This window comes from Pantherophis guttatus, chromosome 9 (genome assembly GCF_059756535.1).
Source record: "Pantherophis guttatus breed Tessera chromosome 9, ASM5975653v1, whole genome shotgun sequence".
In the NCBI taxonomy this organism is placed as follows: domain Eukaryota; kingdom Metazoa; phylum Chordata; class Lepidosauria; order Squamata; family Colubridae; genus Pantherophis; species Pantherophis guttatus.
In genome coordinates this window covers 581,165-601,893 of record NC_142071.1, presented here as the reverse complement: position 1 = coordinate 601,893, position 20,729 = coordinate 581,165, and the positions used below count along the sequence as shown (strand labels likewise).

Below are 20,729 nucleotides of genomic sequence, written 5' to 3'. Positions count from 1 at the left end.
CTAAGACAAAAGACACGGACAAAAACTATATTGAGGAACTTCAGGTTTTCAGCTATAGGAAGCTCCAGATGCTATTTTATTCACTGAGCTTGCCACAGTATCCCTTCTTTGCCTTTGTGGGATTCTGCTCAGAAGAATCTTGATTGAACGCTAAAGGTACCTTCCTTATTGTTGGCTCCTTCTCCCAGCTGAAGACCTGCCACCTTTGCTAAAGATGTCACCTATTTACAGCTGGCGGCTTAGCATCGCCCTTCTGTGGCCAACTTCATCTTTCCAAAGAAATGGGCTATTTGAGCCAGATCCACTTGTCTCCCACATCAGCGTTGTAACCAGGGGCAAACAGGCGTCCAGGAAGCTACCAGGAAAGGAAAGCAGGGAAGATGCATCAGCATTAAGGAAACATTCCCGTATCCGATGATCTTTCTCAGGAAGTCCTGGGAACTGGCCCTTGGCGGGGAATTCTCTGCTTTCTTCCAAGTGGCTGTTTCCAGGGCTTTGTGAGAAGAACAACTGGTCCAGCATCAGTTGATTTGAAATTTAAAATAATAATAATTACTAAATAAAATCATAAAAATGATGTCTCAATAATAAAATGTATTTCCTTTCTAACTCTATCAGTCTAACAAATCAGTGACCTCCAAACAGGAGTACTTGGATGGCAGCAGATTCACCACAAGAAAAATGAGCTGCGAAAGGAAAGGACGGCCGGTCTCTGAAGGCCCTGGCCGAGGGGCACCCTTGATTCAGTGTTCACTCTGAATGGCCACGCAGGTTTCCCCAGGGAACATCCTCTTACCTCCCTGTAAGTGTGGAAGATGGAGTCGGCATCAAGGCCTCCTACGGTGAGTTCGGGAACGTAGTCGGGAACCGCCACAGGACTCAGTATTTTTGACTTGTCATTAACACTGAAAGGAAAAAAAAGCTCGTCACGGTGACGGAGCCAAAGGAACCAAGAAGCGACCAGGAGAAACAGACCTATTGTGGACTTCTTCACTCCATTATGGCTCAGCAAAGCCCCTGAAGTCAGGCTTAGGACTGCTGGGTATAGAAAGCAGAAACTTCCTCTGAGGTGACCAAAGGGACAGGAGCACCGTCTCCGTGACTTCTCTGCCATCCCACAGAAAGGAAGCAACAGCCTAGCTGGGCAGTCGCTCTCAGCCTGGAAGAGTTGGCAGATGTATGACTTGCACAAGGGTAGGAAGAAATAATAAAAGTAACAGGGCAATTATCTCTGATGATCAAATGAAGCCTGCCCCCGGGGCAGGAGCAGACTAATTCCTGAGGACTAGGTGCTGGGGACAAATTATAGCTGGCTTTGCTGGACGTAACTTGAAAAAGCACAAGAGAAACTTTTGCTGGTGTGAGCCAGCATGGAGATTCTTAACAGAAAGCATGGGAGGACCCGGCCTGCCCCTTTCCTGCGCAGAGGCCTCCTGGCGTTTCCATTGGGGGGGAAAGGAAGTTTTCCCACTTCCCTGCTGGGAAAGGAATGGCAGAGTGGATCTGACACACACACACACACACACACACACACACACACACACACACACACACACACACAAACCTCATCAAGAGCCCCAGAGCAGACAAGCACTGCAGGGCCACCTCATTATCATCCCCAGCACTTTCCACAAAGGGGGCTATTTAGATTGTGCCTCTTTACAATAAATCCTGACACTCTGCATTTTTTCTTACTGGGGAGCAACCAAAAAGCTTTCACCAAACCTGCCACACTGTACTTTCTCTATGTGGCAGGATACAGGGAGGGGGGAGAATGGTAAATGATTGGGTGGGGTGGGGGGGTTCAGCAGGTTCTGACCAGTTCTGGAGAACCGGTAGCGGAAATTTTGAGTAGTTCGGAGAACCGGTAGTAAAAATTCTGACTGGCCCCGCCCCCATCTATTCTCTGCCTCCCAAGTCTCAGCTGATTGGGAGGGAATGGAGATTTTACAGTATCCTTCCCCTGCCATGCCAAGCCCACCAAGCCACGCCCACAGAACCAGTAGTAAAAAAATTTGAAACCCACCACTGTTGTGTGTGTGTGAAAGAATGGAAAACAAACATTAGTTTTTGCATATCACAAAGCTTCTTGCATTTATAAACTGAGCCACATATACTATGAACCCTGGAAATTGTTTTAATCATTCTGACAGCCACAATTTCCAAATTTTGTGCTGGGGTTGGAGAGGTGTAGATATTGTATGTACAATGAAATAGGTAACTAGTTTTTGAAGCCCAAAGTAAGGGGCTAGTGGAAATCCCCGAGCGTCTTGTAGGATTTGCTTCCTACCTCAGCTTCACAAGCAAAATTCCTGGGCATCTTCTCTGGATGAGGCCTTGATACAGAAATCCCTCTCAGGAGTCACAGCTCTGGATTACACCAGTCAGACTAAACCCCACAAGGGCTTCTTGGGAAGAAGGCCACTTTCTTGTGGATGGATTCCTGTTTTAAATTCCCAAAATCAGCATATGTCCCTCAATCGTGAGGACTGAACTTACCGACGCCTCAGGTAATGCAAGGTAATATCATCTTGTTCAAGCCAAGGCCCTTTATCAAACTTCAGCAGTTCAATGTCTTCAATAATCTGGAAATTAAAAGATGAGAATTAATTCCTATAACCCTACAAACTGAAATCTTTTAATTGGTGAGGGAAGGGTTGAACCCAATGCCTTCATGGTATAAAGTTCCCACCTGTCCAACTTTCTTAACATAAAAAGTGGAAAATTTCTGCTTTTGTCTTTTGCAAATTTAATCTGATTTCAAAGAAAGAAAAAAATTGTTCTGCTGTTGCTTCTCACATTCATGCTAAATGGTTGCACAGCTTTTTACCTTTGCAACATACCCCATCTTTTGTTTGTCTAAACGCTAGTTCCTTCAACTTTTTTTTTTTAAATCCCTGCTTTCCCTTAGCATAACTGTACTTCTTTTGGCCTGTTTTAGTCTGATTTCTTTGTGGCATAAAGCCGGCAAGAGAGGTCTAATATATTACTGCAAAGCCTTATACCCAAGGGAGGGGTGTTGGCCCCTATCACTTACTCTCTCCAGGCTGTCAACTTCACTGGCTGTATATTGCAAGACCTCAGAGGTTTCACTAAAAAGAAAAAAGAGCAGCAATATGTCATTTGATTTAGAAAATACAGGAACACCAAATCTTCTAAAACCGGAGTAAGAATTCATTATTGCTCCTGGAACTATGCATCTCAGGATGTGAGAAGACACCACACATTTGGCAGAGAACAACTACAATGTTATTTTTATAATCTTTTTGTAGTCTTTTGTTGGAATGCTATACACCACACACACACACACACACATCTCACACAAAGACCTTTCTCACTACAGGTGACTGAATGGTGCACAACCATTGACTTACCTGTTTCAACCAAATATGAAACAATAAAACCAACAGTCATTATTAAAAAGTTTAAAAAGCATAACTCGATTAAAAAGCTCAGAGAGTATTCCATAGAATTGTGATTATTTAAAATAGGTACGTCCCACATTCCACTGACCTTATCTGTGGCAGGAAAGATTTCTTATAGGTATCTTCAATGCTTTGAAGATATGCTGCTGAGACTTTTTTTTCATAGGGCTTAAAACAAAATACAATTCATGAGAATAATTCTGTTACCCAACTTGATTCAATCATATTTGTATCCTTTAGCCCTTGAATTTAAATTACTTATGGAAAACCCAAGGATCTTTGAGCAAATTTCCTTCCTTCCTTCCTTCCTCCCTCCCTCCCTGTACCCATCACCTCAATCATGGTGGATTCTAGGAGGTTCACCACCAGCTGATCACATGCTTCAGATGAGATCAGCTGGATCTGAAAGGGATCTATTTACTACATGCAGGGAGCTTCTTCCACAGAGAAGGTAAGAACCAATCCACCTCAGAGCTGCTGCATAAAAAACAAGGAGCAACAGCTATTGGAAGACTTCGGCTGTATTTAAAGTTAATTTGTCCCTGCCAAACAGCTTCAACTTCAGCTTTAAGCAACAGAGAAACAGTCAAAGACAACAAATTGTCCTGTCCTGGAGCAAAATCCGGGTCACAAACAGAGACACAAATGCAGCCTTACCTCGCCTATCTCATCAATCCTTTTCTTAACTTCTGAGACAGGAATATCAATATAAATGGCCAGGTGAGGAGGCAAAATCTCACAAATACTAAGATGCTTCATCCTATAGTAGTGTTTCACACCTACAAAAAAAAGGAGCAAACAGACACAAATGCCTTATTCACCTAAGGATGCAATGTATTTCAAGGAAAGCAAGCAGAAGCAGAAGCAGACCTGCAGGCCATACGGCTGTAGCATTAGGCTTCCTTTCTTAGAGTAACAGGGTTGGAAAAGACCTTCAAGGTCTAGTCCAACCGCCTACTCGAGCAGGAAATCCTATACCGTTCCGGATAAATAGTTGCCCAATCTCTTCTTAAAAGCCTCCAGGGATGCCATCTATCCCACATTGTTCTGTCTTACCAAGAAATAGACTGGTCTACTTTGTCAAATGCCTTACTGAAGTCTAAGTAAACTATATCCACAGCAATTCCCTTATCCACGATTTTAGTCGTTTTGTCAAAGAAGGTAACAAGCCTTGCCTGACATGACATGTTTTTGACAAACCTGTGCTGGTCCCAATGCCTGACATGATGTCTGCTGGGTCCCCTTTGGCCAACTCAAGTTGCCACCCATTGAGCCAGCAGGCGGTGCTCCCTCAAACTTTTCCCCATGAAACTCTCACAAGCTAACAGCTCAATAGGTTCCTGCTGTAAAGAAGAAGCTTGGTGCCACACAGAACCAGGCTAGAGTCCCCTCCCTGGCCCCAACTGGCTGTTTCTGAGTGGGGAGGGAGCAACCTCACAACGGAAGGGAGACATTTTGCAGGATCACCTTCCTTCTAGCCAGGAGTCCATAAAATTCTGCCCATGCAGGAAGAGGTTACTCATTTCCACTCAAAATTAATCTTCCGGGTCGGACATGACTGAATGGCTGATGACGACGATGATGCTTAGATACACGACACACTGTCTTTTCTAAAGCTCATCTTTTCTTTTCCTTCTCGTCTTGGTGGTTTGTTGCGTTTTTTGTTGTTTGTTTGGCAGGGGGTTGTGTTACTTGTATTGTTTCAATATAAGCTTCCAAGAGTCATTTTCATTCCAGCAGTGTACAAATATGTTTCATAAGTTAAGGCAACACTTATGTGGTTTTCTATGTGGTTTTCTAACTAAAGAATCCTGTTTTAAATGTTTTGTATTATTTTGACATATCCATCAGGGTTAAGTCAGCTTTGCGCTAAATATAAATTGTACCAAGAATCAAAACTCACCAGCTTTTCTTGCACTGAGGAGCCAATTGCATCATCCCAAGCTAACATCCATGACAAAATCTACCACATGATTTTGTCACTGACCATAAAATAAACCCCAGTGGAAATTTCAGTGGGAACAGAAATAGAGCTCTGAGAATTGGATGGGGAATTTGAATGTAGGATTATAAAAATTTGGAGGAACAGAAGGTTGTTAAGAAGACACAAGCAATCATCGCTTCTTGGTCAAAGGGAGCCTTACTTACACCTTGGGTGAATGTAGCCTTGCTTTGACATCGCCTCCAAGAAAACAAAGTCACTGTAGGGGGACCGTTCCAGCACGACTCCTTGTCCTGAAATGGAGCATCACAAGCCATAAAACTTCAGCCTGGATCACAGTTTCACCTTTTAAACATTTTGCACTCCCTGGTTTGCTGAGATGACTCATTTACCCCTCTGAGCATTTCTTTCATTTCCCAGTTTCTTTTTAGGAAAAGCAGGTTTCCTAGGGTTTATTGAATCAATTTTTACAGCTGCCCATCTCAACAAGTAACTGACGAACAATATTAAAAATAAAGTAACAAAAATTCAAAGACATAGCCCACAAGAGAAACACAATAATCGTTAACCACTACACAGAGCCTGAGACCGAGGCTCAGAATCAGATCTTTGGGGCTCTGAGGAAGGCCAGCGGGTGGGGTTAACCTCATCTGTCAAAAAAGCCATTTCGTCCAGAGTCTACCGAAGCTGCAGGGTGGCCATTTCTCTACACCTGCCCTAAAAGGGGAAGGATGAACATTGTGCAGGCAAGTTTGGCTGAGTGATGACCCCTTGAGCAAGAGGAAAGAGGAATAAACCACCACCCAAACCCAATCCCAAGTTCCTTCCCAGGCAGCCAGAATCAGCCAGGAGAAACATGGAGCCACTACAGAGTTGGCCAAGCTAAGGTGAGGTGAGGTGAGGTGGCATCAAACTCTTCACAGGTAACTATGCACTCCCTGGCTAGAGGGTGCCCTAGCCTCGGCACCCTCTGCTGAGCCTACTTCAAGACTGGAGCCCAACACAGAGTAAATCCACGTGATTTTATCTGTCAGGTGCCCAGCATGGTCCTCACAACAACCATGTAGCTGAACTGCAGAACTACCACTTCCTAAGACGGTCTGGGATACCCGAAAGAAGGTGCAAGAAAGAAGGGTATCTAGGGATGCAGAAGGAGAAATAGATATATTTAGCCTCTCTTAGCATCTAAAAGTGGCTTTGCCCTGCATTGGTTCTTCACTCCTTGTTATCCACCTGCAGAGCTCTAGGTATCTGTTCATCTGCTTCATCTCCCTCTGCTCTTCTGTAAACCTGGGGGCCTTCCGGGATAATAATAATAATAATAATAATAATTTTATTTCTATACCGCCCTTCTCCCGAAGGACTCAGGGCGGTGTACAGCCAATTTAAAAACACAAGACACAACAATAATTAAAAATTAAAATAATTAAATAGATTTGGCCGATTTAAAACCCCAAAAATTTAAAATACCCCAATTTAAAATTATTAAGTTGATAGCCCGGCCTGGCGGAACAACAGGGTCTTCAATGCACAACGAAACACCCGGAGGTCGGAGATCTTACGTATTTCCGGGGGCAGTTCATTCCACAGGGCTGGGGCTCCCACAGAGAAGGCCCTCCCCCTGGGTGTCGCCAGCCGACATAACTTGGCTGATGGCACCCTGAGGAGACCCTCTCTGTGGGAGCGGACTGGTCGGTGGGAGGCTATTGGTGGCAGAAGACGGTCTCGAAGGTACACAGGTCCTATGCCATGGAGCGCTTTAAAGGTGGTAACCAACACCTTGAATCGCACCCGGAAGACCACTGGGAGCCAGTGCAGCTCGCGCAGGAGGGGTGTCACGCGGGCACAACGAGTTGCGCCCATAACCACCCGCGCGGCCGCATTCTGGACCAGTTGGAGCCTCCGAGTGCTCTTCAAGGGGAGCCCCATGTAGAGAGCATTACAATAGTCCAGCCGGGAGGTGACAAGGGCATGAGTGACCGTGCGCAAGGCGTCCCGGTCCAGAAAGGGCTGCAACTGGCGGATCAGGCGAACCTGATAAAAGGCCCCCCTGGCCACGGCCGTCATATGCTCTTCTAAAGACAGCCGTGTGTCCAGGAGGACACCCAGATTGCGAGCCCTCTCTGTGGGGGGCAAAGATTCACCCCCAATAGTCAGCGATGGATCCACAAGCGCAGAGGCTGCTCAGGTGCAATCCAATTCAAAGTCACAAGTAGCCATCAGAGTTTTGTGCAGCATGTCCACAAGTATGACCGTGTCCAGAGCAACTGCGAGCTCCCTCTGAAACCCATGGAGTCCTGAGGTGGACCAATCTAACCGCTCTAATCTCCCTACATACACTAGGGTTGATGCCAGAGACCCACAAGCTTACTAGGCAGTGATCTGACCACGATAGGGGAGAAATACGATCTCCCTTGAATCCATGATTGCGGGAGGATCAACATCTGGATGATCTGGGACAGTCCTATTATGGCTGTCATGGTGGCCATGAGCTCCAAAGCTACCTCTGACCCCGTTCCCAGAGAAGGCAGGTTAAAGTTCCCTGAGACCATCAGCCTGGAGAACACCAACCTGAGCACAAACTGGGCGGCTGAGGCAGTGACACTGCTACATAGCCGGAAGGCTGGTACACAGCAGCAACCCCGATTGTTGTTTGTTCCACTTGTTGACATTAATGGAATTTTGCTAGATTACCTGTCCTCAAGAGATGGCCGAGAGCTTCTGCATACTGTAGGAAGCGGGAACCGTACATCCAAGCTTGAAGCCGGTAAGAGTTTCCATTTGGATGCTTAGGCTCATTGTAGAAGGTCTCCACAGAGCAACTGCCGTTATATTTTAAATCTAGGTTTTTTCCATCTCCCGTTAATTGGTCTAACAGATGAATGGTGGCCTCTGGGAAATATCGCAAACCTGCAAAGAACATTAAAAAGGGCAAATATTTTCTGATGAAGAAAACTAACTTCTTCCCAGATTCAGGTGAAATTATCTTCTTTGAAGAGACAGTCCTCTTCTTGTTCAGAGGAAGAAAAGCCTCTTCTGAAAAAGAGCACAGATAGTCCTTGACTTACAGCAGTTCATTTCGTGACTGTCCAACGTTACATCATCACTGAAAAAAGTGACTCGTGACCGTTTTTCACTTATGACCGTTGCAGTCACATGATCAAAATTCAGAGAATTTGGCAACCGCTTCATATTTATGACGATTGCAGTGTCCAGGGGTCATGTGATCCACCTTTTGCGATGGTTGTTAAACGAATCTGGGTTCTCCATTGACTTTGCTTGTCAGGAGGTCACAAAATGAGTCCTGAACACTGCAACCGTCATAAATATGAGTCAGTTGTCAAGCATCTGAGTGTAAATCACGTGGCCATGAGGATGCTACAATGGTCATCAGTCACTGTTTTCAGTGCCGCTGTAACTTCGAACGGTCACTAAATGAACTGTTGAGGTCGTGGGCTGCTTGTATTCTATTACGAAAGCAACAGCCACATGTTTATGCCTGGAAGCTTGAGGCCATTACTCTGCCTTATTCACTGGAGGAAAGGCCTTTGCCAACGAGGACGGAGCCCCGAAGGGACACGCCCACCGATCCGAGCTCCATTCTTGTGGGCTAAAAAGGCTTTTTGCAAAGACAATCGGAGCATATAGGGAGGCCATTGCTCATCCCTGCAGGCCTTTGCTCAAGGCGAAACAGCGGTAGAGAGGCTGGAGAGGAGGCAGCTCCATCGATCATCAAGGTCTATGCAGGGTAAGTGAACCAGTCAGGCAGGATGAGATATCTCAGTGGGTTGGGGGAGGCGCACTTGGGTGGCCGGAAGCACTAGCGCCCCCCCCCCCCCCCCATGGCCTTCCCCACCCTGAGATACCTCGTGCACTTAAAGACCCGTGCATTCGATTAGAGAGAGCAGGGAGCGATCACGTTCAAGTTACAGGATTCACTCCTACGAATCCTCCAGTTGCGGATGTAATTGGCAGGCTCCGTTACATTCGTAACCTCAGGACTGCCTGTATACCGCACAGTTTAGCAATATCCAACAGCCCATTACATACCCAGTATTTCTGCCACTTGTTGGGCGAGTTTCGCTGTGCCAGCATGCAGATTACCATCCACTGTGAAGACTTTGCTGTATTCAGTGAATTTTGCGCTAGCTTTATCTCCCATTAAATATGCTGTCCAGCCATACTGAAGGTTCCTGTGGGAACTGACCGGAATCTTTCCCTGGTGAGGAGAATGTCTGTCAAACACATATCTGCTCTCTATAGAATTATTTACAATATTTCACACACACCCTGTGGAGATACAGGCAGTCCTCAACTTACAACCACAATTGAGCACAAAATTTATGTTGTTTAGTGAAAAAATTGTTAAGTGAATTTTATGATTTTTCTTGCCAATATTTGTTAAATGAATCACTGCCACTGTCATAAATATGAGTCAATTGTCAAGCTTCTGAATGTAAATCACGTGACCACTGGGATGCTGCAATGGTCATAAGTGTGAAAAATGGTCATAAGTCACTATCTTCCGTACCATTGTAACTTTGAATGGTCAGTAAATAAACTGCTGTAAGTCAAGGACTACCTGTAATCTATCAAGGAGAGGTTTGGATATCATGGTTTAATCAAAAGCATAAACAGAAAAAAACATAACAATCCATAAAAGGTGAGACACCCTGAATAATAAAAGATAGTCAGCAGACGTGTCTGTCTTCAAATACAAAACAGCTTCAAAAGAGGCACATTATAAGCATTTAAATTTAAACTACCATCACGCTGGGAGGAATAAAGATCAGGAGCTGACAGCATAATTCTCACCAATACTCTGAAATGACATTTCAAACTAATCACCAAGTTTTAAAATAGAAATTAGAAAAGTGTTTCTAAACCGTTGTATTGCAGTTACTAAGATGCATCCTTAGTATCGACAGCATGGCTGGAAATTCTTCTGCAACAACCTGACTGACCAAAGGATTAATAGGGTCAATTCAGAGAGAAGGTCACCTGGCTCTAGGAAAGCTCTCTTAGATTAGAGGGTGGTGAGGTGTTGGGGTTGAGTGGCTACAAGGCTCTTTTCAGCCAAGAGTCAGTATTTCTTTGGCCCCCTAAGAGGAAGCACGATGAGAATTACCGCCCTCAGGAAATAAGAGGAATCCATTAACAAACCATCTCTGTGGCTGTGCCCCGTTTGGAAGGAGAGCTGGGCTGAGAGAGTGAATGACTTTACATCAGTTTTTAGGATCCAAGCAAGGGCTTGAACCTTCACTTCAGACACAGAAAGGCCCTTTTATCGTGCCTGCCAAGGGGAAGCCGTGGTATCCCTGTTCCAGGGCAGGAGCCTTATTATCCGGCCTAAGAGCCGCGGAGGTAGCAGAGGGCCATTGTGGCTGCTGGGCTTTGGAGGAGGGAGGCATGGCCTTGGGGTCTATGGGGCCTGAGGTGGGACAGGGCTGGGCTTAAGTCCGGCCATTCAAGAGCAGCCCCTCTGGGGGTCTCCTTGCTCACTCCCCACAGCAGCTATGGGGAAATGAGGGAGGGGGAGGCGATGGTCCCCTGGACCTTTCCTCCCTCCCAAAGGTGCCCCCACCAGTGTCCTGGACCTCCCCTCAGGGGCTTCAAACCGCCCAAGACCACCAGGGACTCGGCCTGTTCTGGGGGGGGAGGGGCTGAAGCCTGCCTGGGGGAATGGCTGCACTGGACCCCCCCCCGCACTTTAAACTCCCCCCAAGAGGTCCAGGCCTTCCTTCCCTTCCTCGGCTCCACCGGTTCGAAGCCGCCGGGAGCCAACAGGGAAGGAGGGCAGCGAGCGGGCAGGGGGACGCCGAGCTCGGAGGGCGACCGAGGCCGGAGGCTGCGGGGCGCTGCGGGAGAGCCTTGCCCAGCCCCCCCCGCCCCTCCCCCCGCCGAGCCCCCCCCTCCTCACCAGCCTCCCGGCGAGGCGGCCCCCCCGGGCGCGGAGCAGCAGCGCAGCCAAGGACATGACAGCGGCGACCGAGACCCCGCCCTCTGCTCCTCCCTCCCTCCCGTCGCGCGCTGATGACGTGGGAGGCGCGGGTGGATGGCGCGGCCGCCATGGCGCTGCTGGGCCGCCTGGGGTCCCTGCTGCAGCGGGCGGTGGAGGCGGTGGGTGCTCGGGGGGGGAGGGGGAGGGGGAATGAGGGGGAGGGGGAGGGGGGGACGGCGGGGGTCCCTGCTGCAGCGGGCGGTCGAGGCGGTGGGTGCTCGGGGGGGGAGGGGGGAGGGGGAATGGGGGGGAGGGGGGAGGGGGAATGGGGGGGAGGGGGAGGGGGAATGGGGGGAGGGGGGAGGGGGGGACGGCGGGGGTCGGCTGACGGGGCCTTCTTCCCTCCCGCTGCAGGAGGAGCCGCGCCTCGACCTCCCGGCCGCCTTCACGGAGCACTGGAAGGGCGTCACCCACTATTACCTGGAGGCCTCCGGTAGGCAGGAGCCGCTCCCTCCCTGCTGCGCCAGGCCGGCCCGAGGGGGGAGGGGGAGGGGGCGTGGGGGAGGGGTCCGTGGCGGGTGCGAAGCCTCTGGCGGGGCTTTCCAGGGGGGCCGGAGCCGCTGATGCCGCCGCCGCCTTCTCCGCAGACGAGAGCAAGCCGGCCCAGCAGACGGACATCCCGTGGCGCTTGAAGCAGATGCTGGACATCCTGGTCTACGAGGAGAAGCAGCAGCCGGAAGGCGAGACGGGGCCCTGCCTGGAGTACCTGCTGCAGCACAAAATCCTGGAGACGCTCAGCACTCTGGGGAAGGCCCAGGTGGCTCCTCCCTTGCGGCGGGGATGACAGCGGCACCCGGGGGGCGGGTGGGGGGACTTGAACCCAGACCTTCCTTCCCCCCCATTGGAAATGCCCCTTTTCTTATCCTGGCCTCTTTGGCATAATTTCCAAAGTCGTTTCTCTAAAGAGATTCTCTTCCAAAGGAATCATGAAGATAAATCCTTTCCTGTGGCTCTGTTTGGATTTTTGTCTGTTTGGTTTAAAAAGTCGTATTTGTACTAATTTCATTTATCAGAGTAAGATAATGTCAGGTCTGCCGTCTTCAGCCTCTTCGTTTCTCTGGCACCCTGCCATAAAATGCGGGGAGGAGGGCAGGATTTTGGGAAGTTAGGGCATGGGAATGGGAAAACAAACAGGGAGGGGAGACAGGATGACAAGAACAAGAGGGGCTAAACCCAAATAAGCTGGCCACCAAGGACACCTGGCCTGGGAACAGAATGCAAAACTATATAGAGAGGCGCCAAGCATCAAAGCAGTTCCCAAAACATCAAAAAGGCATACTATTGGACACTGATGGACTGGTCAGGGGGGAGAGCCAAGGAAAGGGGGAAAAGTGTAATCTTTGCACGGGAATACTCAGATCTAGCTTCACTTTCGCTGCAACCAATTAACTTCAACCAAACAGAGTCAAGGGTATTTTTTAAATGTCTAAGCTGGGGTAGGTTTGACAATTAACATTTGTACAAGATGGCCCCCAAATCAGACAAGAAAAGAAATTATTTCAGAACCGTAGGACTGATAACAATTATTCTGCACTAGACTCTGTGAAGATTATGCTTGACCTGTACCTACATCCTGAGGCTTGTTTTCAGTTTAATGTTCAGCAGACTATCACTGTGTTCCATTAGCATTCAAGACAGCCAAGTAATGTAGTGTTTGATGGAAAGCTTTAACAAACTTTTCCTAATGTGAACCTTGTTTGCTTCCTACAGTATCCTCCAGGAATGAGGTCACAGGTGCTTCTCTTTTTCAGTCGCCTGCTGGGGCAGATGCAGAGTCCTCTCATGCATTACTTCAATGTTTACCGGCCTGTTCAGGTAAGGGCCTTTTTTAGGAACTCGGCAATTTGTGTGTTCATTTTGAAGTTTGACCATTCTGCCAAGGGAGCTGCTACTTAGTGACTAGAAAATGTGTGCAGCTTTAACAGCTCTGAAGTATTTCTAAAGCATCTCTGAGGCATACTGAATTTGCCTCACCTTTCAATCTTTTTTGCAGAAACTTATTCAGCTTCAGGGTGATGCATTGGGCCCTGAGCCCGAGAAGGAAGTGTTGCAGTTTATTGCTGTTCTGTGTACCAAAATCAGGCAGGAACCTGCTCTCCTGCCATATGTCCTAGAGGTAAGGGATTGTTGGGTGCACTAATCCTTTTCGCACTGTGTATCAGCCCTGCCAGGCTAGGCCAGGACAGAAAACAAACATCACAAGAAATAACTAGAATTCTATTTTATTGAGACAGGTTGTAACAACTGAACTTCGAATGCCTGACAGCATTTTCTCTTCCCTCCCTCTTATACCAAAGAGAGCCAAGGCAAAGCATTTGTTTCTTTCTCATTCTGTCCTGTTTTTCCAACTCCCTGTTTTGCTCATGGTCTCCACATTCACTTCTCTGCTCCTCTACAGGGACAGACGATGCAGGGCTTGGTTGCTGGTGCCAAGATTGGGCTACAGCTCCTCCTGCTCCTGCAGTGGCAGCCTTAGGCAGTGTCAAATTATGCACTTCAGAGGGCACAACTGCTGTGCAACTGAGCATGGAATTAGAAAGGCTTCTTGGTTGTCACTGTCTGCTTCTTTCCGATCCGAAAGGGCTTTTACTGGATTTTTGTGTCCCTCTGACTCTTCTGTGCTGGAAGGACCAGATGTTTTCTCAGCGTGTGCATTCTGGCTCAAATTGCCTGGATATTTTTTTTTCTTTTGGTTGTACGGATTCTGGATTACTGGGTGATTTGTTTTAGGAGCTAGAACTGGCCCATTTTGTTTGGAGGGTTTCAGTGTCCAATCATTCTTGCAAGACCAGAATATTGTATCTTGTTGAGCTTATTTGTATTCGTTTATTTATTAAATGTGTATGACACCCCATCTCACTGTTAAGGTGACTCTTAGTGGCTTACTAATGATAAAAAATTAAATATAAAAACAGTTACAAGAGTTATATAAAATTAGAACCAAATGCTTGATTTGTCAGTAGATCTTACCTGACCTGCAATCTCCTTCCTCCCCACTTTTCTTTCAAGGGCCAGAATGTTGGTTCGCTGGGATTGGCAGCTAGGCCAAGCATGACCTCTGGCCAGACCATGCCCCCTTCTGAAGAAGAGGGTAGAGAGCTGTGTCCAGAGAAACCACTCGGAGGGGCCCCCACTGCTTCCGTGCTGAATTTGGTGACCTCTCTGATTGGCTTATGTAAGAGCAAGGTATGAAACCATCATTCTGGTAGCCCTGGGGCAGGTGAAGGTCATGCCTCCTGCAGAGCAGATAGGATGAGCTTCTCTCTCCCTGACTCTTCCCTTCCACACACTGAGTGGAGGAGGAGGAGGACTGGAGGCTGCAGGAATTGTGTTATTTTTTCTCCTTGCAGAACAAGAAGGTTGTGCTAAAAGCCCAAGAGAATCTTCTGCTTCTTACCACTGTGGACCATCCAAGGGCTGCCCAGGCCTTGGCCCGAGACAGCATGCTGTGCCTTCTGCTATCTGACTACCTCTGCTCCCTGTACAATGCCATCCCTGGTACCATCAACCCTGCTGATATTGCCACGCTTCCACCAGTCCAGTGGAGGTACAAAGCTCTTAAAATGTTGAGCCCCTGAGAATTTTCGCACCTGTGCTGCTCCCTCAACCCTCCCAACCTCTCACTGCACCTTTCGTACACCCCGCAGAGCCTCCCTGCACATTCCCCAACCCATACTCTACTCTTGCACCTTCTGACTCGCATCGCTTTGCCATCTTCCTGACTCTTACCTGATCATCTGTGTGCTACAATCCTTCCCAATCCATGCTACATCCTACCATAGCCCTGTGCACCCTCTGTGACCCATGTTGCACTTGTTGCAGACCCACTCACGCCTCCTCCAACCTGTGCCTCACCTTCCACATATTCCCTGACCCTCTCTTGCACCCTCTCCAGCCTGCTCTGCACCCTCCCTCACCCTCATTGCGCAATCACCTACTCTCCTTGACCCTCGCTGTGACTCTTGCAGACTTATATATCCTCTGCCCCTCGCAGTGCCTCCCCTTCACCCTCACGCCTGCCCTTGCTGTCTCTAAGCTGGCAACAACCACTTACCTTTGAGCCTGCCTTGGACTTGCAACTTCCTGCCAGTTTCCCACTGACTGTGATTCTGGGAAGTTGGCAGGAAGTTGCCTCATCTAACTGTGGAGTTCAGTTAAGGACAGCCACCAGGACTGCAGGGATTGGTGTTGCTAAGTGATGCTGAGTTGCACTTTACGACCGCTTTGATTAGCAACAGAAATTCTGGTGCCAATTGCTGTCGTAAATTGAGAACTACCGATAGGAAGCCTAAATGTGTCCACTTTCTTTAGGGCTTCCTGGGGCTCTATTAAATAATAACTGACCTGACTGGCTTCTGTTTTTTCCTGTTCAAGAGTCAAGATAAGACACTGCTTAACTGGGGAATTACATTGGGAGACAAATTACATGGTCACCTATTCAAGGTCTTCTCACCTTTCTGGTTTGCATCTTGTTCTTCAGCCGCTTATCTGTGTTGCAAATCCAAGTGGAAGGACAAATTGTGTAATGTGGTGGTTTGAGATCAGACAAGGAGTGCAAAGCTATCTTAGTAGAATGGCTGAGGGGCAGCCACACAAATGCACTTATAGGGAGGAATATATTGGCAAGCATGGCAAACAGGAGTATGGAACACAACCACTCTCATTTCTCCGAGTTGGGTTCCTCTTTTCTCCCCCTCGCAGCGAAAGGATGCCAGCATGATCAGGTGTCCCTGGGTTGAGCCGCCTCTATTTTGAACTTGCAGGCTTCAGAGTGACCCCTCGGCTGAGGAAAGCTCCTTCCCAGGAAAAGCCAGCCTGGAGGCTTTCTTCAGCTGGCTGGACTTTTGTGACTGCCTCACGAAACAGGCTCATCCCGTAAGAAACCACCTCCCCTGTTCCCTCTGGGCCCTTTTCCTCTTCTTCCTTGGCCTAGCCTCAAGGCTGTGGCTGCCCACTTGGGGTGTGGTGGGCTGGGAGGACTGATTAATTGTGGCTGTGCACCCCATCAGGTTATTGGAGACGCCCTGAGCACGACTGTGGGCCGGAGGCTCTTCCTGGACACCTTGCGGCCTCAACTCTTGCAAATGTGAGTTTGGGCTGAGTGGACACTTGGTTGCCGGGGAGCTCTGAAGGGGAGCACAGCCAAGCAGTCCCTTTTTTGCTCAGTGGGTCCTTTCTTGGCAGGTCAGACTCTGGGATTCTCTTTTCAGTAGCCATCCTGACAGGCCTGGTGAGGCGGATCCGTGCTCCTGCCCTCCTTCAGCAGCTGATTGGGTTTCTGCTGGGAGCAGAAATGGATCCCGTCCGGCCCAGCGATTCAGCCTGCCGGCAACAGAGGTCCAACCTCTGCTCACAGCTGATTGAGAACTGCAGCCATCCGTCTGATGAGGTGAGCTTCTCGCCAGTTCCATGTCCCTTCTGCGAGAGCCATCGGTATTTTGAATATCTGGAATTAGCTCTGCCACAGGTACCTGACAGCACCTGCAAAGCACCCTTTCTCCCCGCTGAGGCTTTGAAACGAGAGCCGAGTTTTCCATTTGAGCAGCTTCGCAATTCCCAGAGTCAGCAAGGAAATGGAAGCCCTTCTGTAGGGGTGGGGGGAGTCTTAACCATAGTCTGCTGTGCCTTTTCCCTGAGAATTGGGAACTCTGGGGAGTTGTGGCCCGGATCTTGCTACCGACTTAAAGTGCAGCAGAGCATGAGGAGAAAGTTAGCTAAAAGCTGGTTTTCCTCTGTGGTGTCTGCAGCCCGAGTGGCTTGGCTTGGCTCGGCTGTTGGAACCCGTCAGGCCACTTTCCCCAAGGCCAGCTGTTGACACTCTCCTCCTTCCTGCAGATCAGCGTGGCCACCCTACGGCTGTTTGAGGAGCTGGTTTGGCTTCCTGACCAGCGCATCTTGCAGAGCCTGGTGCTGTGCCATCTGGAGGAGCGCAGCTACGTCTTGAGAAACCCACCTGGTCAAGAAGACCTTGCTGTCCCTGAGCAAGAGTGTTGTGAAGAGGGGCTGTAAGTGACGGGGGGAAGGAGCAGGGGGCACCTGGTGGCCTCCATGTTTGCAATTGAGGAGGAAAAGTCTCTTCAGGCTGGCTCTTTCCATTAGTATGAGCCACTTTTGATGGATTGAAATCATTTTTTTTTTTTTGCAGTCCTGTGACACAGCTGGCATTTGTTTACAGTTCCCTGTCCTCTAACTTAGAGTCTAAAGCAAGGGTGCAGGGGAGAAAGGAGGGAGGGAGAGAGGACCTCCTATGGTCCTCTTGGATTGGGCTGACCTCATCATCTTTGTGCTCAAGCAGCAGCTGATGAGCCTGGATCCCCAGGGCACATGCTGCCAGTCTGTTCCCCTTTCCTGAGGCAGCAATACTGAAGTTGGTCTTTGTCATTAAATATTGTATTTTTTGCTCATTTAAGTGTGGTCAAGGCTGGCCTCTTCCTCTCCCTGCAGAGACCTAGAGGAAGATCCTTACTTTGCAGATGGACTCCCAGCAGCTGTGCTCCAGAGGCCGAGCAAAGCAGCCCCTTTGGCTCCAGAGGAAGGGCCTGGCCAGCCAGAGGGGCCTGTGGATGTGAAGGAGGCAGTCAGCAGGTACGGCTTCTGGGGAGTTGCTTGCATCCCTATTTGGAGTATGAAGATGCAAGACCTCTATACGCAAGATGGTTGAGACGCCTGCGTTACCGAGTTTGGGTCTCTGCATTTAAGAACATCGGAGTGTATTATGCATAAGCTTGTGAAAGAGCCAGTTTGGTCTACAGGTAGTTCTTAACCTGTGTCTGCTTGGATAACGACAGTCACAGAACTGGTGCTTTACAGCCCATAAAGTTCTTCTGGGTATGATAAAACATTACACTGCCTTCCCTCTACTTGGGCAGAAAGGATGAAGGGTGACCAGGGAGGAGGTACAGTTCTGCAGAGCTCCGACCGCCATCATCTTCGTATTGTTTTTTTTTTTTTATCCAGCTTCCTTTGCCTAGTACCAAGTGAAGTGAAGACCTCGCCGTATCTGGAGGAGGCAGGATATGACACTTACGTCCATGATGCTAAAGTACTGGTGAGTCCTTTGATACTCTTCCCATGCTGCATCCTAAATAAGCCATTGATTTGTTTTTCTGAACTCCAGCGGTCCAGTGTTAATTGAAATGATTGGTGTCCTTTCCAACGACGACCGAAATGCAGTGTTGCAGTCATTGAGCTGGTTGCCCAGTAGCTTCCAGGTCTGGTTCGAAGTGTTGGCTCTTGAGTTTCTACTGGCCTCTTTCCTGAAGATGTGGGTTCCCAACTCACATGAAGGGCTTGGGGCCAAGCAGCAGGGAGGGTTCTCTGGCGGCCTCTGGGCTGTGCAGCACCGTTCTGCATTTTGTGGGTCACTTAAAATTTTGTAAAGCTTTTCAAGTCATACAGAAATGGGCAAAATATAAAACTTTGTTACAAAAGAATAAACATCCAGACTATCCAAAATCCAATCAGTTCTCTCTTCTTGCAGTTTCAAGAATGCTGTGCAAATGTTGCGCACTGGACGTGGCCCCAGGTTCAAACGCCTCAGAAGACCAGCCCTGCGGGACCCCAGTTTTATGAGGGCCGTTTCTTGCAGGTGCTCTTCGACCGGCTGTCCCAGCTCTTACACCAGGTAGGAGTCTGAGGGAAGCAGCCTGGGAGAGCATCTCCAATAAGGAGGATGCTCCGGTGACAGCAAGGCAGGAAGAGGCCCCCGTTTGTTGCGGGGAGGCAGCTTCAAGGACAAGGGGTCCTGGGACACGCCTGTCCTCCGGCCCTTCCTAGGTGAAGAACCTGGCGCAATGCAGCCATTGTACTGGGCGTCCGTGGCAGGCAGCAACTTCCTCCTGCTCCCTGTCCTCGTGGCTGGTGGATGGAAGCTGCGGCCAGTGGCTGGCTGTGAATGAACTGCTGCATTAGTGAACTCTGTCTCTCTGCCCACGGCAGCCCTACGCACTGAACCTGCAGGTGACGTCGATGCTGTCCCGCTTGGCTCTCTTCCCTCACCCTCGCCTCCACGAGTACCTTCTGGACCCCTACCTCCCTTTGGCCCCTGGCTGCAGGACCCTCTTCTCGGTGCTGATTAGGGTAAGGTTTGGCCTGGTGTGCCAAGCACAGGGTGGGAAACTGTGGGGGCCGTGAGCTTCTGTGGGCGATTCCAGGGGTGCCCAGCCATGTCCTCCCTGAGAAGCTTCTCGGCTCCTCCCTCCACCGGCCTCTCTACCCTTTCTCTCCTGCCAGGTGATTGGCAGCCTGATGCACACAGCTCATCGGATCACAGACTTCTCCGCCAACCTGCTGCTGGTGCGGAGAAAGCTCATGGGGCTGGTGTCAGATGAGCACCCGTAAGTGGGCCAGAGAGGACGGGGTGGTGCTTCTTTTGGTTCGTGCCAGAGCTCAGCTTTTGCTTGCTTGGAGCCCTTTCAGGCCCCTCCGGGCACTTGCCTGCATGGCTTCCAAAGTTGATGGCCAAGACAAAGCACCCCTGCGGTGTACAGGAACTGTGGCCTAGAGACGGTCGCCTCAGTGGCAGCAGAGGTCTTCAAACAGCAGTGAGCTGCCTTGGAGAAAGCGTGCACAGCCCGAGGCCTCCGGTGCCGATGCAAGAGCAGTCATGATAGCCTTAAGCCTGCTCTTCCTGCCCAGAGGCCTTTGTCAGCCGGGGGAGGGAAGGGCAGCAGAGCAAGAGGAGGAAAACTGCCCTTTTCTTGTCTTGCCTGCAATCTCTTCATAGGATCGGCCACCAGATGCTCTTGGAGGGGGTGATTGTGCTGGAGGAATTCTGCAAAGAGCTGGCTGCCATCGTCTTCGTCAAGTCTGCCCTCAAGGACCCCCCTGGGCAGAGCCAGCCGCACGCTCCTTCACCCAGCTGAAAGCTCGGGGTCTCCTTGGCTCCCCTGCCTCCTTCCTGAGGCTTTCGGCACTTGAGAGCAACCCCACTGCCGGCTTCCTGTGTGCAGCAGCCTCCTCCTTGTTCTCGGCATAAAAGTGGCTGCAAATAAGGAAGGACGGTTGGGATGAGAAGCAGTTGGTTGCTTGTCAGCAGCCCCGGCTCAGCTCTGTCAAGAACTTCCGTCATTATGCTGGGTTAGGGTTTGTTGCCTGCCTTCTGGTGCCTGGCCCAGCTTTTGCCCGCTCTGGACTTGTCGTCTTTTAAGAAGGGGCGCCTCGTAACCTGGACGGAGGTCTTCTTGGCATCTTCCTCAAGAACAGAAAACTCCAGATAAAGCGCCTGGATTTTATCTTCTAAAAAACAGTAGCAAGATAGGGCTGTTTTCATCTTATTTTAACCCCCGGGATTAAAACATGGTCCTTGTAAAAGAAGAGTTTTCTGTGGTGTGTGGATTTGGGGATTTGTTGCTATAACTTT

The 20,729-nt window shown here is 49.4% G+C and overlaps 2 protein-coding genes across 5 annotated transcripts; one reads left to right on the top strand and one right to left on the bottom strand.

Moving 5' to 3' along the window:
• Window positions 1-26: 26 nt before the first annotated feature.
• On the bottom strand, window positions 27-11,402 carry NDUFA10 (NADH:ubiquinone oxidoreductase subunit A10). Its single transcript, XM_034430705.2, has 10 exons — window positions 11,288-11,402; window positions 9,418-9,586; window positions 8,062-8,277; window positions 5,574-5,660; window positions 4,083-4,204; window positions 3,514-3,593; window positions 3,038-3,092; window positions 2,500-2,585; window positions 797-905; window positions 27-355 (listed from the first exon to the last, which is right to left on the bottom strand). Exons 1-10 carry the CDS (start codon window positions 11,342-11,344, stop codon window positions 287-289), a joined length of 1,050 nt encoding a protein of 349 aa, XP_034286596.2. The 5' UTR covers window positions 11,345-11,402; the 3' UTR covers window positions 27-286.
• FHIP2B (FHF complex subunit HOOK interacting protein 2B) lies at window positions 11,247-20,680 on the top strand. 4 transcript variants are annotated; one of them, XM_034430694.3, is made up of 17 exons: window positions 11,247-11,487; window positions 11,723-11,801; window positions 11,956-12,125; window positions 13,079-13,183; window positions 13,362-13,484; window positions 14,378-14,554; window positions 14,719-14,915; window positions 16,132-16,243; window positions 16,378-16,454; window positions 16,553-16,757; window positions 17,204-17,373; window positions 17,813-17,953; window positions 18,326-18,416; window positions 18,849-18,992; window positions 19,307-19,447; window positions 19,601-19,704; window positions 20,094-20,680. In XM_034430694.3, the coding sequence occupies exons 1-17, from the start codon at window positions 11,401-11,403 to the stop codon at window positions 20,230-20,232; spliced, it is 2,262 nt and encodes a 753-aa protein (XP_034286585.2). In that variant the 5' UTR covers window positions 11,247-11,400; the 3' UTR covers window positions 20,233-20,680. The 4 variants fall into 4 exon arrangements, with proteins under 4 accessions (XP_034286585.2, XP_087731855.1, XP_034286584.2 ...); XM_034430693.3 differs by having other exon boundaries at window positions 11,396-11,487; window positions 16,535-16,757; XM_087875729.1 differs by lacking the exon at window positions 11,956-12,125 and having other exon boundaries at window positions 11,387-11,487.
• Window positions 20,681-20,729: the final 49 nt, after the last annotated feature.

Excerpts from the sequence above, each read along its gene's own strand:
- NDUFA10 (XM_034430705.2), bottom strand. The coding sequence starts at position 11,344 with ATGTCCTTGGCTGCGCTGCTGCTCCGCGCCCGGGGGGGCCGCCTCGCC. Across the intron at positions 4,205-5,573 it reads AGGCTACATTCACCCAAGGT|GTGTGAAACACTACTATAGG; the intron begins GTAAGTAAGGCT and ends TTTTTTTTGTAG. Across the intron at positions 2,586-3,037 it reads AAGTTGACAGCCTGGAGAGA|ATTATTGAAGACATTGAACT; the intron begins GTAAGTGATAGG and ends TTTAATTTCCAG.
- FHIP2B (XM_034430693.3), top strand. The coding sequence starts at position 11,401 with ATGACGTGGGAGGCGCGGGTGGATGGCGCGGCCGCCATGGCGCTGCTG. Across the intron at positions 14,555-14,718 it reads TTGGCTTATGTAAGAGCAAG|AACAAGAAGGTTGTGCTAAA; the intron begins GTATGAAACCAT and ends TTCTCCTTGCAG. Across the intron at positions 16,244-16,377 it reads TCACGAAACAGGCTCATCCC|GTTATTGGAGACGCCCTGAG; the intron begins GTAAGAAACCAC and ends GCACCCCATCAG.